Source organism: Scyliorhinus torazame, chromosome 16 (genome assembly GCF_047496885.1).
Source record: "Scyliorhinus torazame isolate Kashiwa2021f chromosome 16, sScyTor2.1, whole genome shotgun sequence".
Classification (NCBI taxonomy): domain Eukaryota; kingdom Metazoa; phylum Chordata; class Chondrichthyes; order Carcharhiniformes; family Scyliorhinidae; genus Scyliorhinus; species Scyliorhinus torazame.
Window position 1 is genome coordinate 184,397,280 of NC_092722.1, and position 22,209 is coordinate 184,419,488.

Consider the following 22,209-nt stretch of genomic DNA (forward strand, 5'->3'; position numbering starts at 1 on the left):
GGCTGGTCCCCACCCTGTGCAGACGCGAGCCTCCTGGTTGGCAGACGCGTGACGCCGAGCGCCGGGGAAGGGGCTGAGTGACAGGGCAGGCCGGCCAATGGGGAGCTGGGAAAGTTTTAAATGGGGACGCGGAGGCCAGGGGCCGGCCAATGGTGAAGGAAAAGGGGGGCGGGACTCTGCGGGAGGGGGAGGGGGAGGGGGCTGGGTGTTGGAACTCTCCCCGGAGCCGGGGAGGCAGCAGCAGCAGCGGGAGAGGGCAGAGGCTGCGGGGCTTGGCATGGAGCCGGCAGCCGCTGCAAGGCGAGGCATCCCGCTGAAAATGGTGGTGTTGCTGCCTCACATCTTCCCTGTCAGCCTGGCCGGGGCGGAAGCGCAGGTAAGCGGAAACAAAGCGCTGGCCTTTTAAATGTGTTTCCATTTAAAACACACACCAGAAAGAAGCCCATCAACAGCCCGGCTACATTGTAACCACTTCAGGCCTCGGTTACATCACCATTTGTTACATTCAATTTGTTACACTGATGGCGTCAATGCTGTTGCTATTTATTGTATCAAATAGATTTTTTAAAAAATGTGTAATTTATATCAAGAGTTTCCTTGAGTACTTCATCCTTTACTGAGACGCAAGCCCATTTCGATCACAAGCTTTTATTTCTTTTTTCATATGGGCAGTGTTTAAGTTTGGTTTTGGTTTTGTTTTCATGGTATCTTTTTGGGCCAATTGGTCGTGTTCAGGGGGCTGTGGCTTCTCAACCACTTTAATAACTTCATCTTGGCTGCCACCCACTCCCCAGTGTGTTGATGGAGTGGTGCACCCGAGGGTGGGGTGCGTTTCGGGTCAGATGCTGAATTGAGTCTCCTACCAGTTTTGATGGCACTTTGGCAGAGAGCAGGGAAGTTCCCCTGCTGTCCTAACACAACTTATCTCCTTCACTGATCATCAAAATCACTTCATCTTTTATTGTCACAAGTATGAAGTTACTGTGAAGAGCCCCTAGTCGCCACATTCCAGCGCCTGTTCGGGTAAGCCGGTACGGGAATTGAACCCTTGCTGCTGGCCTTGTTCTGCATTACAAACCAGCTATCTAGCCCACTGAGCTAATGGCGCATACATCTCATTTGTGCTTTGTGGGATCTTACTGTGTGCGAAATGGCTGCTGCGTTTTCCTCACGCGTTATTGAAACTTTAAGGAATCAGGATAGATTGGACGTGGAGAGGATGTTTCCACTAGTAGGAAAAACTCAGACTGAAGGGATGGTCCTTTAAAACAGAGATGAGGACGATCCTTTAAAACTGAGAGGGTGGTGAATCTGTGGAACTCATTGTTGCAGAAGGCTGTGGAGGCCAAATCACTGAGTGTCTTTAAGACAAAGATAGATAGGTTCTTGATTAATATGGGGATCGGAGATTATGGGGAGGAGAAACTTATCAGCCACAATTGAATGGCGGAGCAGACTCGATGAGCCGAATGTGTCTTATGGATTTGTGTAGTTTGAGCTTTTCTTTTTGCGAAATCAAGAAATAGAAGAGGAGTTGGCCATTTGATCTCTTGAGCCTGCTCTGCCATTCAGTAACAGCATGCTGATCTGATTGTGGCATTAACTCCACTTTCCTGCTGGCTGGCGATGTGGGCTAGTGAGATGGGGAGTGGGATTTCAAAGAGTTTACACAAACATAGTGGACCGAATAGCCTGCTTCAGCACTTTCATGGAAGTTATTTTTTCTGGTAAAAATATTAAGTGGGCTGTAGTAACAAATAGCACAGTATCGGTTTATAAGTTCACATTTAAGGCACAGCCTGAGACTCTGGGTGCCTCAGAATGTCCGAGTATATGGAGGTGATTTGGGCAAAGGAGATTTTAATACCTACTTTGTTCCTTTTCCCTGATGGATGGTGTGACAGATGTTCACCAAAGATGCTTTATGCAATGGTGCTAATTTCTTTGTTTGGGGATTAATGATTGTGATATTAAACGCAGATGACTATAAATTCTAGAATACAATTGAGAATAAGAGATATCTGACTATAATGGGTTCACTGATTCATTACAGATGAATGGAAAGTTAAGTATATACCATGTCAAAGTAGCAAATACATAATTAACTGTCTCTACCACTATAATCAAATTAACATTTAGAATCATAGAATTTACAGTGCAGAAGGAGGCCATTTGACCCATTGAGTCTGCACTGGCCCTTGTAGCTGAATAATGATACCTGACCTTACCAGGTGGATTCAGATGATCGTAAAAAATGACCGTAAAACTCAGGCATTCAATTGTCTTTTGCGTTACATGAGAAGATTACTGTCCTAACATTCCTTATGTACATTTTGTAACTTTCATTTCACACTTGATGTTTTTCCTTGCTTTGTGGTGCTTACTGTTCATCCTCGCGATAAAAGCATTAATGGGTAATGATTTTCTAAAATGATATGGGGGCAGAGCAGGGAAATGAAGTTAGAATGGAGAGCTCCAATTGAAAGGCTAGTATGATGGGCCGAATGGGAGCCTGCTCTTTATTTGACAAGATTAAGAAAGTTGTTGAAAGTCTGAACTGTACAACAGTACCCAATTCACCTTTTCCAATTAAGGGGCAATTTAGCGTGGCCAATCCACCTACCCTGCACATCTTTGGATTGTGGGGGTGAAACTCGTGCAAACCTGGGGAGAAGAACTGTACAACAGTTGATTGGGAGACAACGTGTTTGAAGACTTTTAGCAAGTAACATTTTGGCTATATGAATTATTTGAGAATTATTTGGACTGAGATATGGAGAAACATGAAATTATAAATTTGGGTAGGGAATGTAAAGAGAAAGACTTAGGTGCAGACACTCCCTTTAAATTAAGGGGGAAAACTGCTGAGTTACTTTTTTATACACGAAAAAGCAACAGTATGTTAATTAAGGTTTTATAAATAAGCAGAGTACAAAAGCAAATGGGCAGTGCTGAATCTCTACATGTAGTTGTTTAGACTGCAATTAAAATATTTTGCTTTTTCTGCTTCCACAGGCCCAGACTGAGATTTATTTTTTACTAAATTAATAGAGTATTTATTAGGGCCACACATGTCTGAATTTAGGCAGATTACTTCAGAAAGCTGTCAAGGCCAAGGAGTGAGTACAGAAGAGCTATGCAGAGACAACACTAATGTGAGAGGCTTTTCTCATGAAGAAAGAGTAGAAAAATGGGGGAACCTTGCACTACAACAAAAGGAAATCTGATTGAGCTGCTTGAAGTTACGAGGTATGGGAATGTGCATGAGGTATGGGAATGTGCATGAGGTAACAAGGGAAAACCTGTTTCCACTGGTTGGTAAGTCAGTAGCGCATTTAGACGGTCAAAAAATGAAAAGGCGATGATCAGGGAAATTTTTGTATGAACAGGGTATGAAAAGAAAAGGATGACTATTTTCAATTGTGGGGAAAGGACTGGTACTCCATGGATAGCTCTAACAGAGATCCAACACAGGCAGGCTGGGCTGAATGGCCCCCTACTGTGCTATAAAATGTGGATAGCATGTGTGGCCCAAAACACATGACACATTGCAAATCTCATTGGAGTGCAGTCATTGTTATGTAGGCAAACTGGGGAGGTGGTGGCACAGTGGTATTGTTCCTGGGATACTAACCCAGAGATTCTGGATAATGCTCTGGGGACCTGGGTTTGAATCCCACCATGACAGATGGTGAAATTTGAATTTTAAAAAAAAATCTGGAATTAAAAGTTTCATGATGACCATGAAACCATTGTTGATTGTTGTAAAAAAACATCTGGTTCACTAATGTCCTTCAGGGAAAGAAATCTGGTGTCCTTACCCGGTCTGGCCTATATGTGACTCCAGACTCACTGGTTGACTCTTAAATTCCCTCAAGGACGTGCAATAATGTTGACTCTGCCAGCAGCACCCACGTCCCACGAACGAATGAAAAATACACAGCATGCTGATTTTCCACTGGAAGTGCACTCTAGTCAAACAGCTCACCAAGCACATCTATCTTCACAATCCTCTATCTGATGATTCAGTCCTGAGAGTTACTCCTGAGCTGAAACTTCAAGTAAATACAACCCACTATCTTACCCTTGAATACTAGATCTGTATTCTCAGCGAATCCAGCAAATTGATTGATTGGGCATGATCTTGTCCCTTCTATTCAGACTTCGTACATTCCAGGTAATCTCATTTTATTCACTTAAGCCTCAAAACGCATTCTCCCAATTAAGGCAAGCCTCTCAGACCCATCAACATGTATAGTAGGTGCCTTGTTAGTATGAGATACATTGGGAATAATGCCAATGTTAGATATGTTATTGAGATCTAAGTAGATTTAACTCCGCATCACATACTGAACATTTCTGTTGTCTTGCTGTTCTAGTCATATGTACAAGGAAATTAAGGTGCTTGAAACTTTTATCTGTTGATCTGGATACCTTAAGGTTGAGACATGACATGTGGGACGGGGGAAGATGTATTTAATGGTTGGCTCTGATAGTACAAAGTGTACTTGTTTTGTTTTCCACTCCTCTTCCTTCCCCTGTCACCACACAAGAAAAAATGGATTTTAAATTATTTATACTGTCCCACAAACTTTCCCCAACTCCTGTTTGGATTTGCTTATTCATATTGTAGTACCATGCCACAGGCACTGGCAGCCCTCCATACTTTAATCAGCAAAATGGGTTTTCTTCAAACCTCGACTGTAACTGACTTCAGTCTCAGTATTGCAGGTGAGCCTAATACCAGTCCACTCTAGGTTCTTGGCGAGTGACTAGGAGTTGGAATGCTCACTGATAGATCCATGAGACCTCCTAACTCAGCACAAGAGTGCAAATCAACACTCCAGAAGCTTGATTGGCATCCGATCCCCCACTACCACCGACAGGCAATGGCGGCAGTGTGTGCTATGCACAAGATGCTCAGCAGCAACTTTGTCAAGTCTCCTTCGACAGCACTTTCCAAACCCATGAGCTCCGCCTCCTAGATGGTGGACAGGCTTTGGGGAATCAGGAGGTGAGTTACTCTCTGCACAATTCCATGCCACTGACCTGTTCTTGTAATCACAGTATTTATATGGATGGTTCTGGTCAATGGTAACTCTCGGGATGTTGATAGTGAGGTAATCACTGATGGGGATGCCATTGAATGTCAAGGAGAGGTGGTTGGATTCTCTCTTGTTGGAGACGGACATTGCCTGGCACCTGTGTGGCACGACCGTTACTTGCCACTTATCAGTCAAAGCCTGAATGTTGTCCAAGTCTTGCCCCATAGACATGAACTGCTCCAGTATATGAGAAGTCGTGAATGGTACTGTACAATATGCAATCATTAGTGAACATCTCCACTTCTGACCTAATGATGGAGCGAAGGTTGCTAATGAACTAGCTGAAAATGGCCTGCCCTAGTTCACTACTCCGAGGAACCTCGGCAGCAATGTCCTGGGACTGAAATGATTGATGTCCAATAATCCCAACCTTCCTTTAGTGCCAGGTGTGACTCCAACCAGTATAGGGTTTCCCCCAATTCTCATTGATTGCAGTTTTGCTGGGGCTCCTTAATGTCACATTTGGTCAAATGCTGCCTTGATGTCAAGGGCAGTCATTCTCACCCTCTCATTCAGATGTCTTGTCCATGTTTGGACCAAGGATATAATGAGATCAGGAGCTGAGTGGCCCTGGAGGAACCCAAACTGAGTGTCAGTGAACAGGTTATTGCTGAGTAAGTGCTGTTTGACAGCACTGCTAATGATGCCTTCAATCACTTTGCTGATGACCAAGTCTAGAGGTAGTAATTGGTCAGATTGGATTTGTTTTGCTTTCTTGTGGATATGACATTCTTGAGAAATTTTCCATGTTATCAGGTTCCAGATGCCAGTGTTGAAGCTGTACTGGAACAGTCTGGGGGCATGGCTTGTCCGAGAGCACACATCTTTGTATTATTGCCAGTCCTAGAGCACTCTATGATAAGTCTTAGCATTATTGCCGAAATATTGTTGGCCCCTATAGCCTTTGTGGTATCCAGTGCCTTAACCCATTTCTTTTTAAAAATAAATTTAGAGTACCCGCCTCCTCTGGTTAGTTGTTTAAATGTCCGCTACCATTCACAACTGGCTGTGACCTGATCTACTGTTTGTGGGATCACTTAGTTATGTCTGTTACTTGCTGCTTCTGCTGTTTGGCATGCAAATAGGCCTGTGGTGTAGCTGCACCAGGTTGGTACCTCATTTTAGGCATGCCTGCTGTTGCTCCTGGTATGACCTCCTGCACTCTCAATGAACCAGGATTAAGCGCCCTGCTTGAGGGCATCAATGAACCAGGATTAATCCCCCAGCTTGAAGGCAATGATAGAGTGAGGGACATGCTGGGCCAAGAGATTACAAATTGTGCTTGAATACAATTCTACTGCTGCTGACCCAAAATGCCTTGGATACCCAGTTTTGAGTTGCTAGATCTGTTCAAAATCTATTCCATTCAGCATGGTGGTGGTGCAACACAACATGAAGGGTATCTTCAATGTCCAGTTGGGACTTAGTTTCAACAAGGACTATGTGATGGTCACTTCTACTAATATAGTCGTGGACAAATTTATCTGTGACCGATAGATTGTTGAGGACAAGGGCTTTTCCCTCGTTGGCTCCTTCCCACCTGCTGCAGACCCCCCACCTGCTGCAGACCCTGTGTAGTACCTATGTTCTGGAGGATTTGGCCAGCTTGCTCCGTAGTGGTGCGACTGAGCCGCTTGTGGCGATGAACATTGAAGTTCCCCACCCAGAGTACCTTCTGTGTCCTGGCCACCTTCAGTGTTGCTTCCAACTGGTGTTCAACATGCAGGAGTACGGATCCATCGGGGTCTAATCAATTTATAAGCGGTCTTGATTACCTGGGTTTCAACCGTGAGTTCTTGAAATATCGCCTTCAATGGACAGCCAAACACCATAACCATGATCCAGGCTGCCTGAGAAAATAGTAATAATCAAACAGTATTGATAGAGGCGTTTTTACTCCATCCTGTCCTCTTATGGGCACAGCATCTTCTGCAGCCAAGAAGGTGGGTGACTTTGTGTAAGGTGATGATGGAGTGAACAACCGAGCGAAGTGGAGGGTCTTGACCTAACTCCCACTACTATGTGGCACTAATGTATCATTGCTCCTCTGCTTTATTTTTTAATAAAAGAAAAATTTACGTGCAGGCCACTTGTTTACAATGACTGAATAAATCAAATTGTGTTTTTTATTGCATGGGATTCTAGAACACTCCGTCCCTGATGTCAGTGTTCTGCAATTCCAGCTGCTTCTCAATGTACACAACAAACCCGTTGCACTTCTAATTTTGCATTTCTGTTGCACTGTATGGAAGCCTGGACACTTTACAAGAATTTGAGGTTGTTATCCTGTGATCCCCGAACCACCATCCCAGGTGAACAGAATAGCAAAGGCTTTCGTAATGTGTGTTTGTAGCTGCCTCCAAATAGCATTGGCTGGATTCAAACAGAAACTATTTTGTAACACTTCAGATTTGTTTTCTTGTATCCAGTGAATTTGGTGTGTGCTACGTGTTATCTCAATGATTTAAGTCCAACAATTCGAGACTTTGTGTACTGTTGGACTGCTCCTTGATCATTAGCTCTATCTTGAAAGTGGGATACTGCACTTCAAAAAAAAACTTTAACAATAGTTACTCCTGCAATGAGTAGTTCTGCTTGAATTTTGATGCTGATGCAGGGAGGTCAGTTCAGAATTTTATTTTAACTTGTCACTTGGGAATCTGGTGAACTTGCCACCCATTACTGAAATCCCCTGACCTTGATTCACCGGGCACATTCTGTAACAGGCAGCCAAACTCTTGTCGGCTTTTCCGCCGGTCAGCAAGTCGATATTGCAGCCTATTATTTAATGTGTTGATGTTTTAGGCTTGGGTGTTTGTCTCTTTGTGCTGTTCACTCAGCTGTCCCTTCACATCATCTGTTCCCAACAGCTGTTTGCTCCTGCCCCAACATCCGTAAATATCTGCACGGCAGGGACATGAAATTAGTCACAATCCCAGTAATCTGATTTGGAAGTATATGCCCTGTCTGCAACGCCCCCCCCCCCCCCCCCCCCCCCCCCACATCAAGCAGGCCCTGACTTGTCATTGGTGTAGGCAAGATTTCATTTTTGGGGTAGATTATGTGTGGTTGTGAGTTTAAAAGATCAATGCAACTCCTTCAAAAAGTCTCTTTTACCCCCCCCCCCAAAGATGAGTTTCACAGTAAAGTTTAATTGTTGTTTCATTTATTAAGCGAACCAGAGTTAATTGGTCTGTTGTGGTTCAGTTGGTGATACCCTTCCCTCTGAGGCAGATGGTTGGAGGGTTTGATTCCCTCTCCAGGACTTGAACACAAACATCGAGGCTAATAATCCAGTGCCATACTTAGACTATTGGAGGTGCTGTCCTTCAGGGAGGTGTTGTCCCTCACTGTCGCTGGGTCAAAATCCTGGAGCTCCCTCCCTAACAGCACTGTGGGTGTACCTACACCACGTGGACTGTGGCGGTTCAAGAAGGCAGCTCAACACCTCCTTCACAAGGGTAATTAAGTAACAAATACTGGCGTAGCTAGCGAAGCCCACATCCCATAAAAATGATTTTTAAAAAATAATAAATGGTGCCCTCTCAGGCGAGGCAAATGATCCCATGACACTATTTAAGAGAAGAACCAGAAACCTTCGCCAGAATTCTAGTCCATCTTTATCGCTCGATCATTAATACGTTGCTGCTTGTGGGAACTTGCTGTGTTCAAATTGGTTACTGCGTTTACACCAGAGGCTGCAATTCAGAAGTACTTCATTGGCTGCAAGGCGCTTTGGGACATCTTAAGACCGTGGAACTATTGGAAGTTCTTTCTTTAGCCATTTAAATAAAGCAAAAGGACAAAAGACTCTTCTGTCATAACCTTGCTGCTATTCCTGGCAATTTTCCAGTGCAGGGTCAACTAGTCAGCTTTCATTGGCCAAATTTTGAAACTGACCACCTTTTGAAAGAATGTCTGATTCTATGGTTTATCAAGTGATCAAGAATAATGTATCCAGGTTTTCTAATAACACAAAGCTAAGTACAATGTAAGTGAGGAATAAAAAACATGCAGGTTCAGTGAGCAGGTAACAAGGTGGCCAAAGGATTTCAATGTGGGCAATTGAGGGGTTATTCTTTGGCAATAAGGATAGCAAAGGAAGATTTTTTATTAAGAAAATGTTTTTTTGAATTTAAAGTACCCAATTATTTTTTTATCCAATTAAGGGGCAGTTTAGCATGACCGATCCACCTACACTGCACATCTTTGGGTTGTGGGGGTGAAACCCACACAGACATGGGGAGAATGGACAAACTCCACATAGTGACCCAGGGCCGGGATTCAAACCCGGGTCCTCAGCGCCACAGGCAGCAGTGCTAACCACCGTGCCACCCTGCAAGATATTTTTTTATAAAGGGCTAAAATGTTGATTTAGAGACTTGGGCATACTCCTACAAGGACTAGTGTACAAGTACAGCAAGCAATTTGGAAGAGAAATGGCACAGGCGGCACGGTAGCACAGTGTTGCTTCACAGTTCCAGGGTCCCAGGTTCGATTCCCGGCTTGGGTCACTGTCTGTGCGGAGTCTGCACGTTCTCCCCGTGTCTGCGTGGGTTTCCTCCGGGTGCTCCGGTTTCCTCCCACAGTCCAAAGATGTGCAAATTAGGTGGATTGGCCATGCTAAATTGCCCTCGGTAACCAAAAAGATTTGGTGGGGTTACTGGGTTACGGGAATAGGGTAGAGGTGTGGGCTTAAGTAGGGTGCTCTTTAAAAGGTGCGGGGCAGACTCGATAGGCTGATTGGCCTCCTGCACTGTAAATTCTACGATTCTTTGGGTTATAGTTTCATGGCTACCAAACCAAGCCTCTCAAACCTACATTATTGCGTGTTAGCAGGCTACGTTTTCATTAGGGGAATTATAGTTGAATTCAATCCAGCCCCTCCTGTCATCCCACCTACACGTTTCCCAGTCAGAGTTACTGAATAACAGCCACAAGTCAGACCCCAAATTGCTAGCTGTTCCTTGTAGAGTTCAATCCCCCCCCCCCCCCCCCCCCCACACACACACACACATTCTAAAATGATAACTCTGCTATTGCTTAAAACGCTTTTAAAGATGTTTGCTGACTGTTTGTGAATGCATGCTTTGGGGGAGGAACATATCCATACATCAAGAATTAACCTTTAATTGCTCTTGCTGTGAATAGCTTTTGTATTACCTCTCTGTTGCACTCACACAGTGAGCCATTCTTTGAACAAGAATCAAACCTGTTTCCTCCATGCGTGATAGGGACTTGTCCAGTGCAAATTTTCAGAGCTTGCATTACTGATCCATTTATGAGGCTCAAAAAAAACAGCACAGAGGGAGACTACTGTGCACATCTCCAGCACTAACTCTTCGGTTGGAACAATTTACTCCAAGCCTCTTCCTGTATCCCTATGACAGTTATTTTCAAACGTCAACCCAATTTTGTATTAAATTGAGCTGGAGGCATTTCCTCAATTTTCCTCAACATTTTCCTCAACATTCCATGTCCCAATAACATACACTGGATTTAAAAAATATTTAAGTTTCCTCTTCTTTCTTCTGATGGTAATTCTCTCCTCAACCTCTCCCCAATTTGTTGATTATTGAAAATGATCTTTCACTATTTACCTTTTTGTGAACTTTTAAGCAGGGGCTGTTTAGCACAGAGCTAAACCGCTGGCTTTGAAAGCAGCCCAAAGCAGGCCAGCAGCACAGTTCAATTCCCGTAACAGCCTCCCCGAACAGGCACCGGAATGTGGCGACTAGGGGCTTTTCACAGTAACTTCATTTGGAGCCTACTTGTGACAATAAGCGATTTTCATTTCATTTAATTTCAAGTTCCTCATGCAAAAGGAAAGGTGTGGACTAAGTAAGAATGCTCTTGTACGGTGGGGTGTGTTTGACTAATTCATTTGTGTTTTTTGTGGAAATGAGCATGTATAGATAAGAGGAAGAGGGTGAATATTTAATATGTCAATTTTGATAAGAGAGCCATGCAAGAGGCTTGTTATGGCAATGTCGCTATAAATCATTGATTTAAGGGATATATCAAGAAACTATTAAAGATCTTTTTCAAAAAATATCTTTATTGGTTTTGCATTTATTTGTGAAGACATTGCAAGGGACATAAGCAGAAATGATAAAAATTGGGAATACAAAAGAAAAATAGACCGGTCTCAATACAAAGGTAACATGTATACAGATATGGGGCCCCTAACATTGGACCCCAGTGATCGGATACCATAACCAAACTGCATTAATTATCTGCCTCATGGTATTAAAACGTACTAGGGGTGTGTTTGGTGCCACACAGACATACTTTGGTGTTATTATCATGGTTGCACTCGTGTGCTTTCTTACCCAAAACTATTAAAGATCTTGCATTTATATGGAGCCTTTAACATCTTTAGGACATCCAAAAATATACGGTGAATAAAGTATTTACCAGTTTAAATCATTGATGTAATGTGAGCAAACACAGCAGCCAATCTATGTACCGCAAGGTCCCATAAGCGGCAATGAGATTACCGCTCACGTACCCAATGAGAATTAGAGATGTTGGTTGAGGATTCAGTGTTGGTGAGTCCATCAGGAGGGCTTTGACAAAGAGTCATCGGACTCAAAACGTTAGCTCTTTTCCTCTCCCTACAGATGCTGCCAGACCTTCTGAGATTTTCCAGCATTTTCTCGTTTTCGTTTCAGATTCCAGCATCCACAGTAATTTGCTTTTATCCAGGAGGGCTCACCTTCGTGTCTTTAAAATAGTGTTATGGAAGCCGTTATGTACACCTGAGACAGTAGACGGGCCTCCGCTTATTGACTCAACCAGAAAATGCCATCAATGACAGTGCAGTGCTGCTTCAGTAACCTGTTAAATATTAACCCAGTGCTTCAGTATTTGGTATGTAGGAGGGGGGGGGGGCTTTCCTACTGTGAGTTGGAGAGATTTGTAACAATTCTTCAGTTTTGTAACTTCCAAAACATGATTGAAGTGGTAGCTTGCCATTTTATTGTTCTTTCCTATGTGCTTGTTTGATTTACATATGAAGCAGTTTGTACAGTGTACCAGAGTGTTTGTAACAGGAAACAGTGATGCACAGAATGTCTTGTTCTCAAAAGCCATGAACACAATGGAGCTCTTGCGTCCATTGTCTGCGCCATCACGTGATTCAGCTTTTTCTATTGCATAGTTTCAGAGCACCTGGTAGCCCTTGTTTCGCTGCATTTTCTCTGATTGACTTCACTGTCACTTCAGGTGCCAGGATCTCGGAATCACCCAAAAGTATGTTGGGAAATAATGCCACAAATTGGTAGCTTTGCAAATGGTGTGAGGGATGAGCTGGGGGGAGGGGGATCACCGCTCTCTTAATATCTAACAGGCTCTAAAGGAATAAATCGTAATTGGGGGGGGGAAAATTCTGTTGGGAAATGCTACTGAAGCCATGGGTGTCGGTTGTCAAACATATCCATAAACCAAAGAACCAAGCTGTATTTGTAATGAGTTACAAGCAAACTAGCCAGTTAGAATGATCAAAATTACTGGGAAAGTTTGGAATAATTGAAAGAAAAAAATGACAGATGCAAGATACAGAATTAGCTTTCCATTTATTACTGAGTGTACTGTGAGACTAGGACATTGGATGGTAAGCTTTTCTGTGGGGGGAGTTTTACAGAGTAGATCTTTCTCTCACAATTGTTCTCTGTCATCATGGCCAAAAGTCAACTTTGGGAAATGTGCAACTCTCTTATGAACCAATACCTGCGGCTCTTTGCATGTCATGAGCAAAATAATGTGATTTGACTCACCAAATACCACATGCAATGCTCATTGTGTTGTCTTGCTTATGCTAAAAGTTTGCACGTATCAGGCCTGTGTTGAGGCTAAAATGGATGGGTGAATTCATTTGCGAGGAGGATAGTTATACAGAAGTGGATTCCAAGGGTAGTGCAATGCTTGACTTTTGCACACCATTCAGAACCAGAAGAATCTTCAATCTTTGCAGTCCGCTAGTTTCAGTCGATTTTGACTGAGCCATGGAAGGGTATTAATTAAGAGATTGATCTTGCACCAGTTCCTGTTTCTCATGGGTTTAGGCTGTGTGCAAGTGGGAACTGGAGACCATGAGGCTTTGCAATGTTGTTGTCTTTACTTTTATACTTAAGTGGACTCATTTGTTCATCGAATGAAGGCTTTGCCACAGGCAATTGAAATATGAAGCATTTCTACGACTAATATGCAAACCGTAATCTCTTGGTACCAGATTCCTCATCGAGCAAACGTCCTCTTGGTGGCATGGGGTCAGTTAGCTCAGTTGGCTGGATAGCTGGTCCATGAAGCAACGGCAACAGGGCAGGTTCAATTCCCATACTGGCTGAGGTTATTCTCAACCTTGCTACTCACCTGAGGTGTGGTGACCCTTGAGTTATTTCACCAGTAGTCAGGTCTCTCAAAGGGGAGAGCAGCCTATGGTCTTCTGGGACTGTGGTGACATTTTAAAGCATTTGAAATGAAATATTCAACTTGTAAGCCAGGGACAGCATTATTTCAGAGTGGCATAATTTGAAATTTTACAAGTAAAATGACCCACTCTGGGGCTGGAATCTCCCCCACACCACATTTCTGTACCGACCTGCCGGCGGGATTCTCCGTTACGCCGGCCGGTCAATGGCTCTTGGCTATCCGGCAACCCTCTGAGATCTCTGCACTCCTCCAATCTCGGCCACATGCATGTCTCTGTTTTTCACCACTGTACCATTGGCGGATGTGCCTTAAGTTGCACAGACCCTAAGCTCCAAAATTCGCTCCCTAAATCTCTCCCATCTCTTCTCCTTTAAGACACTCCTAGAACCTATCTCTTTGGCCAGGTATTTAAACTCCACACCTATCCTAATGCCTCATTATGTGTCCCTGTATCAAATTTTGTTGCAGCTGTGACTGTGCCTTGGGAGGTTGCCTTGGGATGTTTTATTACACGAAAGATGCAGCATAAATGCTCGTTGTTGATTCATATTTTCTGATACTTGTTATTCATCTGTTACCATACTTAATTTTGCTCTGTCCCTTTGAATGCAATAAATGTGGTTCACATACTTCATAGTGAGATTGCAATTTCACGCTGCCTGTTATTTGAGTGAGAACAATATGGACTCATAACAGACCTATGTAGATTCCCATTCATGCAACCCAAACATTCTAACACCCATCACTTGACTGAATCCTATTTATTAATCACCAGCTAGCTAATCCAAAATTAATTGTCCCACTCATCAGGAACTCAAATGTTTTCTGGAATTTTGAGTACAGTAATTCATGTCCTCTGGATGGTTCTCATCTGTGAATTTAGCTGAAGTGAAATGTAGTTTACAGCTAACTGCACACAGTCTCAGACAAAGCCAAGGTATTGATCGAGATCAACTCCGAAGACAGCCCTGCAATTTGTAACAGTAACCTCTGGGTTACTGTTGGGAGTTACCTCTTGGGAGTCGAGCATTGTGCTTTCATTACTGCTTCATTGTTGCTATAGGTGTTGCAAACTTGACATTGGTTCAATTGTATCAAAGTAGTAGATTTGTGAAATTGCTACAATTTCCAGATAGAACGTTTTGCATTTATATGGTGCCTTTCACAACCCCGGTCACCCCAAGCACTTTCCACCCAATGAAGTATATTTCGAAGTACAAATAGAAAATGTAGGAAATGCTCAGCAGGTCGGGAGCGAGGAGTAGAGTTATTGATTCGGGTCCGATCTTTCTTGTCAGAACTGGAAGGCATTGCAGATGTATAAAATATTTTAACAAAGTACAGTAGAAATCGGTACATGGAAAGAGCAATGGAAGAAAAGCACATAGGAAATTCTGAGATAGTTTGGAAGGCAGTTTAATGAACAGCAGAAACATTACCACCACCTACAACCCCTGAAAAAAGGGAGCATTAGCTATGATTAGAGATTGTTGAACTTTGTTCAGTCTGGATAGCTGCAAAATTCCCAATTGAAAGATGAGCTGCTTTGAAGTGTAGCTACTGTTGTAATGCAGGAAACACAGCCAGTTTTGCGCAAAGCCAGCTCCCACGAACAATGACCAGATAATCTCTTTTAGTGGCATTAGTTGAAGTATAAGCATTGGGCAGGAGAGTAGAAACTTTGGAATCATAGAATGGTTACATCACAGAAGAAGGGCTTTTAGCCCATTGTGTTTGAGCCAAACGTTTGCGAGAACAACTCCAGAAGTCACCCCCCCTCTCTCTCTCTCTCTCTCTCTCTCTCCCCCCCCCCCCCCACCCTTGCCATCTTCCCCGCAGCCCTTACATTCTTTTTTCACTGCAGGTGCTTATCCAATTTACAGTTCTTGGAATCACAGCACTAAAGAAAGCTTTGATATTTTCTATAATTACCTCCCACACCTATCTCTCTTGAAGGTGCAAACTTCTCACAATAGTTTCCCCACCAGCAAGCAGTCAAATTGTCATTCTCCAAATGTGGGTGCGGATGTCGAGACAAGGCATTCAATGTTTTGTGGCCAGCAGCATGGCAAACAGTTTCATCGTGGAGGGTCACAGTTGGCCAAGGTGCCTTCCCAGAATAGGTGCTGGTGGATGTCACTGATTTTATTTTTTTGTGCTAATCCCAGCACCTTTTGTTGCTTGTGAATAAAATCAATGCAGATTTGGAATCATATCTGGCATCATCTCGTGTAGAGGCAAACGCTACAATTGCAATCGCACTGGATAAGCCTTTTCCTTTTCCTTGATGCATTACTTCTCCAGTTTCCTGTATTTTTTTAAATAGGCTTTTTTAAAACCAGAAGCTACATATAACTTAGTCGTTCTTTCGGATATGAGCATTTAATTGAATATGTTCCAGCTCGGTATGAAGTTGGTTTCTTTGTTTCTGGAAGAAGAAAGTCATCCAGTTAAATCAAAGGAATTCCCATTTTCAGATCAAATGTAGTGGTGATTCATCATCTGTTTTCTTTGTAGATTAGTGTTGGAGGCAAATGAGGATTCAAATTTCTTGAAATGAAATGAAATAAATCGCTTATTGTCACAAGTAGGCTTCAATGAAGTTACTGTGAAAAGCCCCTAGTCGCCACATTCCGGTGCCTGTTCGGGGAGGCTGTTACGGGAATTGAACCGTGCTGCTGGCCTGCCTTGGTCTGCTTTCAAAGCCAGCGATTTAGCCCTGTGCTAAACAGCCCCTTGGTACCTTGGGAGGAAGATAATTGATTACATGTAGAAAAGGTGATGTTGTAAAGTAGAACAGATGTATCCTGACATATTGAGGTTATGATACTGACTGCACGTGTAGCAAGTGTTGGTTGCTTGAGGAACTTTGGCTCAGAGTTAATGAGCTGGAGTCTGAGCTTCAGACATTGCGACACATCAGGGAAAGGGAGAGTTACCTGGATGCTGTGTTTCTGAAGGTTGTCGCGCCCCTTAGATTAACTGCCTTGAATTTGTTCAGTGATCAGGGACAGGGAAGGTGCAATTACAAGTGAGACAGGTAGAGGGATCCAAGAGGCAACACGACAGGAGCCTCAGCCCCTGCTCTTGTCCAACATGTTCAAGATTTGTGCTCCCTGTGTGAAGAGCCTACAACAGCACAGCAGCACGGTGGCACAGTAGTTGGCGCTGCTGCCTCACAGCACCAGGGACCCATGTTCAATTCCGGCCTTGGGTGACTGTGTATAGTTTGCACATTCTCCCTATGTCTAAATAAGTTTCCTACCACAGACCAAAGATGTGCAGGTTAGGTGGGATTGAAAGGGAGTGGGCCTGATTGGGGCACTCTTTCAGAGGCTCAGTACCGACCCAATGGGCTGAATGGCCTCCTTCTACACTGTACAGATTCTACGGAGAGTGGAGACCACAGGGGGGGGGGGGGGGGGATCAGCAAACTGACCATTGCACCATGGTACTTGAAACCATTCAAATGGGGAGAAAAAAAGAGAATGTAGTTGTAGTTGGGGATAGTTTAGTTCGGGGAATGGGCACTTCTTTGGAGCCAGGATCAAGAGTCCCGACAGCTGTGTTGCCTATTCAGTGACAAGGTTTGGGACATCTGGGCTGGCGAGGAACTTGTGCATCGGGAGGGTGAGGACCCCACTGTCGTGGTTCATGTAGGTACCAACGACATAGGTAGAATGAGGCAAGAATTTCTGCATCGAGAGTTTGAGAAGCTAGGCACTAAATTAAACAACAGAACCTCCAAGTTTAATCTCTGGATTATTACCTGAGCCGAGTGCCAATTGACATAGGGTACATAAAATTAGAGAGATGAATATGTGGCTCAAAGACTGGTGTGGGAGAAGCGAGTTTCAGTTTGTGGGGCACTGGCATCATTACTGGGGAAAGTGGGGGCTGTACCGTTGGGACGGCCTACATCTGAACCATGCTGGGACCAATGTTCTTGCAAACTGCATAACGAGGGAAGTAGAAAGGACTTTAAACTAAATAGGGACGTGGGGGAGGGGAGGGAGAGTTCGGTAGAGGGGATATGTAGGCCTGCAAAGTAAAAGGATATGGCAGCATTACAAGGCAGCTATTTGGGTGTAATAATGCCCAGAGTATGACAGGGTCAAAGTGGAGAAAGGTGAAAAAAAAGAAGAAATATTGTCAAAAAGGGAAAAAATGGTAACAAGACACAATTAATCGTTCTTTACTTAAATGTGTGTAATATTTGGCACCAAATAAATGAATTAACGGCACAAGTTGAGGTTAATGGGTATGATCTTGTAGCCATTACAGAGATAAGGTTACAGGGAGATCAAAACTGGGAATTAAATATTCCAAAACAAAAAGTATCAAGAGGCAGAACGGGAGGGAGGAAATAAATACAACAATAATCACTAGGGAAAAAGTACTAACCAAACTAATGGGGCTAAAGGCAGATACATTTCCTGGACCTGATGGGTTGCACCTCAAGATATTAAAGGAAGTTGCAACAGAGATAATGGATGCACTTTCCAAGAATCCTTAAATTCCAGAAAAGTCCAGAGGATTAAAAAACTGCCAACGTAACACCTTTATTTAAAAAAAAAAGGAGAGAGATAAAAAGGAAGTAATTATAGACCCGTTAGCTTAACTTCTGTTATTGAGAAAATGTTGAGTCCATTATAAAAGATGTAATAACAGAGGATTTTTGAAATGCATATTATAAGCAAGCAGAGTCAGCATGGCTTCATGAAGGGGAAATCATGCCTGACAAATTTATTAGAATTCTTTTGAGGTGTTCAAGGGCAGGGTAGATAAAGGGGAACCAGTAGATGTAATATATTTGGATTTCCAAAAAGTGTTCGATAAGATACCACACAAAAGGCTACTTAATAAATTAAGAGCTTGTGGTTTGGGAGTAGCGCAATGGTTAGCACTGTTGCTTCACAGCACCAGGGATCCAAGTTCAATTCCCAGCTTGGGTCACTAACTGTGCATGTTCTCCCAGTGTCTGTGTGGGTTTCCTCCTGTTGCTCCGGTTTCCAGCCACAAGTCCCAAAAGACGTGCTTGTTGGGTGAATTCCGAATTCTCCCTCAATGTACCCGAACAGGCGCTGTGGTGACTAGGAGATTTTCACAGTAACTTCACTGTAGTGTTAATGTAAGCCTACTCATGACACTAATAAAGATTATTATAATATATATTGGCATGGATAAAGGATTGGCTAACTGGTAGAAGACAGAGCTGGGGTAAGAGGTGCATTTTCAGCATGACAACCTGTAACTAGTGGAGTGCCACAACAATCCCTGCTAGAGCCACAATTAATCACAACATGTATTAATGGCGAGGGAAATGAATGCACTATTACCAAGTTTGTGGGCACAAAAATAGGTGGTGAGGATAACGAGAGTCTGCAGAGGGATATAGACAGGCTAGGTGTGTTCGGCAAAAACTTTGCAGATAGAATATAATGTAGGAAAATGTGAAGCTCTGCACTTTGGTAGGAAGAATAAAGGAGCTGAATATTCTTTAAGTGGATAAAGACTGCAGAAAACTACAGCGCAGATGTATTTGGGGGTCCTTGTGCATAAATTACAAAGATCTATGCAGGTTAGCAGGTAATTGGCAGGCAAATGGGATGTTGGCCTTTATTTCAATGAGAATGGAGTATAAAAATAGGGAAGTCCTGCTAAAACTGATTAGACCACACCTGAAATACTGTGAATAGTTTTGGTCTCCTTATCTAAGGAAAGATATACTGGCATTGGAGGAAATCTAGAAAAGATTGACTAGATTTATCTCGGACAGTGAGGGATTTTCTTATGAGGAGAGATTGGGCCTGAACTCATTGGAGTTCAGAAGAATGAGAAATGACCTTACTGAGACATATAGGAATCTTGAGGGGCTTGACAAGGTAGATGCTGAGAGAATGTTTCCTCTTGTAGGAGAGTCTAGGACCAGAGGGCATTATTTCAGAGTAAAGGGTTACCCATTTAAGACCGAGACGAGGAGGAATTCTTCTCTGAGGATAGTGAATCGGTGGAACTCTTTAATGCAAAGAGCTGCAGAGGATGGGTCATTAAGTATGTTCAAGGCTGAGATAGATTTTTAATGAGTAAGGGTAATGGGCTAAGGTGAGAAAGTGGATTTGAGGATTATATCAGATTTCATTGAATGGCAGAGCAGACTTGATGGGCTGAGTGGCTGACGTCTGCTCCTATGTCTTATGGATAATGTTATGTTAGCAATGCTGTGCTTTTTATTCATTTCTCAGAATATTTCTCATGGCTGCAAGTAATCCAACACCCAGGCCAAGGAAGTTGAAATAAGTAAAAATAAAGTAAACTGCTGGTACTGCCATGGAAATTAACATGGGCTCCAAGAGAGTCATAATTTATATGAAAAAAACAACTTCGTATATCAACTCTAGATGACTTTTTTGCGAAGACCTTCCACTCAAGACATTAATCTGCCTTTTCTCTCTTCCGATGTTGTAAGAGCTGCTTATGTACATCCAGTGATTTCTCTTGTGATTTCAGATTTGTAGTACATTTTTAACTTTGTGAGTCTGTATGATTTTCCATCCCTTTCTGCCACCCTCCTGTGTTTGCCTAGTCTCCCTCGCCCAAAGTGGTACCTCTCACCGGTATATATTTCTGCAGTTCTTTTGGGAACTTGACCTGACCATTCCATGTCTGTACCTAAACATTGAGTGTTGGTCACTTCACTACAAGAAATAACTTGGCATTTGTGTGGCACCTTTGACATCCTCAGCCTATCACAAACTATTCCGTATCGAGTGACATTGAAGTGCAATCCATGCTAGTAGGGATAAATATTAGTCACGTCATTTGGAGAATTTGGCTTCTCCTTTTCACATAGCAATGTAATATATTTTGCTTCCACCTGAGGGGACACATGGGACCTCAGTTTATCTCAATTGAAAGAAAGCGTGTCTGAGAGTGCAGCTTTCCCTCAGCACAGGTGAAGCAAGGACAGCACAGTGGTTAGCACTGCTTCCTCACAGTGCCAGGGGCCTTGGGTGACTGCTTGTGAAGTTTCGCACATTCTGCCCGTGTCAGTGTGGGTTTCCTCCGGGTGCTCCGGTTTCCTCCCACAGCCCAAAGATGTGCAGGTTAGGTGGATTGGCCATGCTAAATTGCCCTTCGTATCCAAAATAGTTTGGTGGGGTTACTGGGTTGCGGGGATAGGGTGGAGGTGTGGGCTTAAGTAGGGTGCTCTTTCCAAGGGCTGGTGCAGACTTGATGGGCCGAATGGCATCCTGCACTGTAAATTCCATGATTCACGACACTGTTACCGTGCTCAAGGGTCCAGAGTGGACCTGGGTCCACATCCTGAATACTGAGAGACATGAATGTGACCCACTAAGCTATGGCTGACACCTAGATATCCTGGCTGAGTCCTGACCAAATTGGGTGTTGATGCAGATAAGGAACCCTGCCTAATTTGTGTACCCATCAAAGCAAACTCTATTAAGCTAAAACCAGATGCAGCGATTTCAACACCCTCTAATCACGACCAGTCAACATATGCTCCAATGATCAATTGAGAGACTTTCTAGTTCCATGCTGCATTTACCCTGGTCTCTTGTGATTCCATATGGTGAATTTGCCTCCGTCTTTGTGGTTAGGATGATGCGTTTACTGGCTAAAAAGTTTTGGAAGTCATTTTAGGGTTTTAACTAATAGTTACAACATTGCAAAACAAGTGGTGAAGTCATCAGTTTGTTGGCTCTACTTCATCTGTTTCTCGGTATGATTCATCTAAAAACAATAATCACAGCATTCTGCTTGTTTCAAATGCGTTGGTGCCTTGTACTATTCACTGGGGCCACTCCCTATATTAAAGTTATTATCAGCAAGGGATCTCATTTAGGAGGCTGAGATACTTTTGCCATTACCTATTACTGCATCAAAACTTTTCATTAAGCTAAATTAATGCCCACGTTTAAGTGATAGTTTGCATTGTTTACTGAAAAAAGATACTGGTGTTGTGTGTCATATTGGTTTAGTGAACCGTATTTGCGTGGGTTTCGCTCCCACAACCCAAAGATGTGCAGGGTGGGTGGATTGGCCACGCTAAATTGCCCCTTAATTGGAAAAAATGAATTGGCTACTCTAAATTGAAGGAAAAAAAAATTGGTGTACGGAAGTGTCTCCTATGGCATTGCTCATAGTGATATATAGGAAATACTGTTGAAAATATTATGGGTATTACTAACAGAGACCTCGCAAAGCATTTGCGCTCAAATTAGCAACTTTATTGCAAGAGCGCTTTAAAAAAATTTTTTAAAATTTTTTATTAAAGGTTTTCATAAAATATCAATAACAAAAGGAACCCAACAGGGTTAAGTACAGAACACAGTCCAGGCAACCCTCCATACGCCCCTCTCCCCTGTGCATAAATAATAAATTAACATTAACACCCCGACTTAATACAAGTATATACACCCCCTCAGACCCTCCAGTGTAAATAACAAAAACAAAAAAAGAGTGACCCCCCCCCCCCCCCCCCCCCCCGAGCTGCTGCTGCCATTGACCAATGTCTGCCCTTCTGCCAGGAAGTCTAAGAACGGTTGCCACCGCCTAGAGAACCCTTGTACCGACCCACTCAAGGCGAATTTCACCCCCTCCAACAAAATAAACCCTGCCATATCATTGATCCAGGATTCCACGCTTG

General features: G+C 43.2%; 1 protein-coding gene across 3 annotated transcripts in view; it reads left to right on the forward strand.

The window, feature by feature from the left end:
• Window positions 1-208: 208 nt before the first annotated feature.
• The window catches only part of wbp1la (WW domain binding protein 1-like a), a 108,228-nt gene continuing 86,227 nt past the window's right edge, over window positions 209-22,209 (forward strand). The window contains exon 1 of one of the 3 annotated variants that reach the window (XM_072479584.1): window positions 209-376. In XM_072479584.1, coding sequence (XP_072335685.1) covers window positions 278-376 — 99 coding nt within the window. In that variant the 5' untranslated portion in view covers window positions 209-277. The remainder of the gene's footprint in view (window positions 377-22,209) is intronic. The other 2 variants (XM_072479587.1, XM_072479585.1) reach the window with 2 other exon arrangements.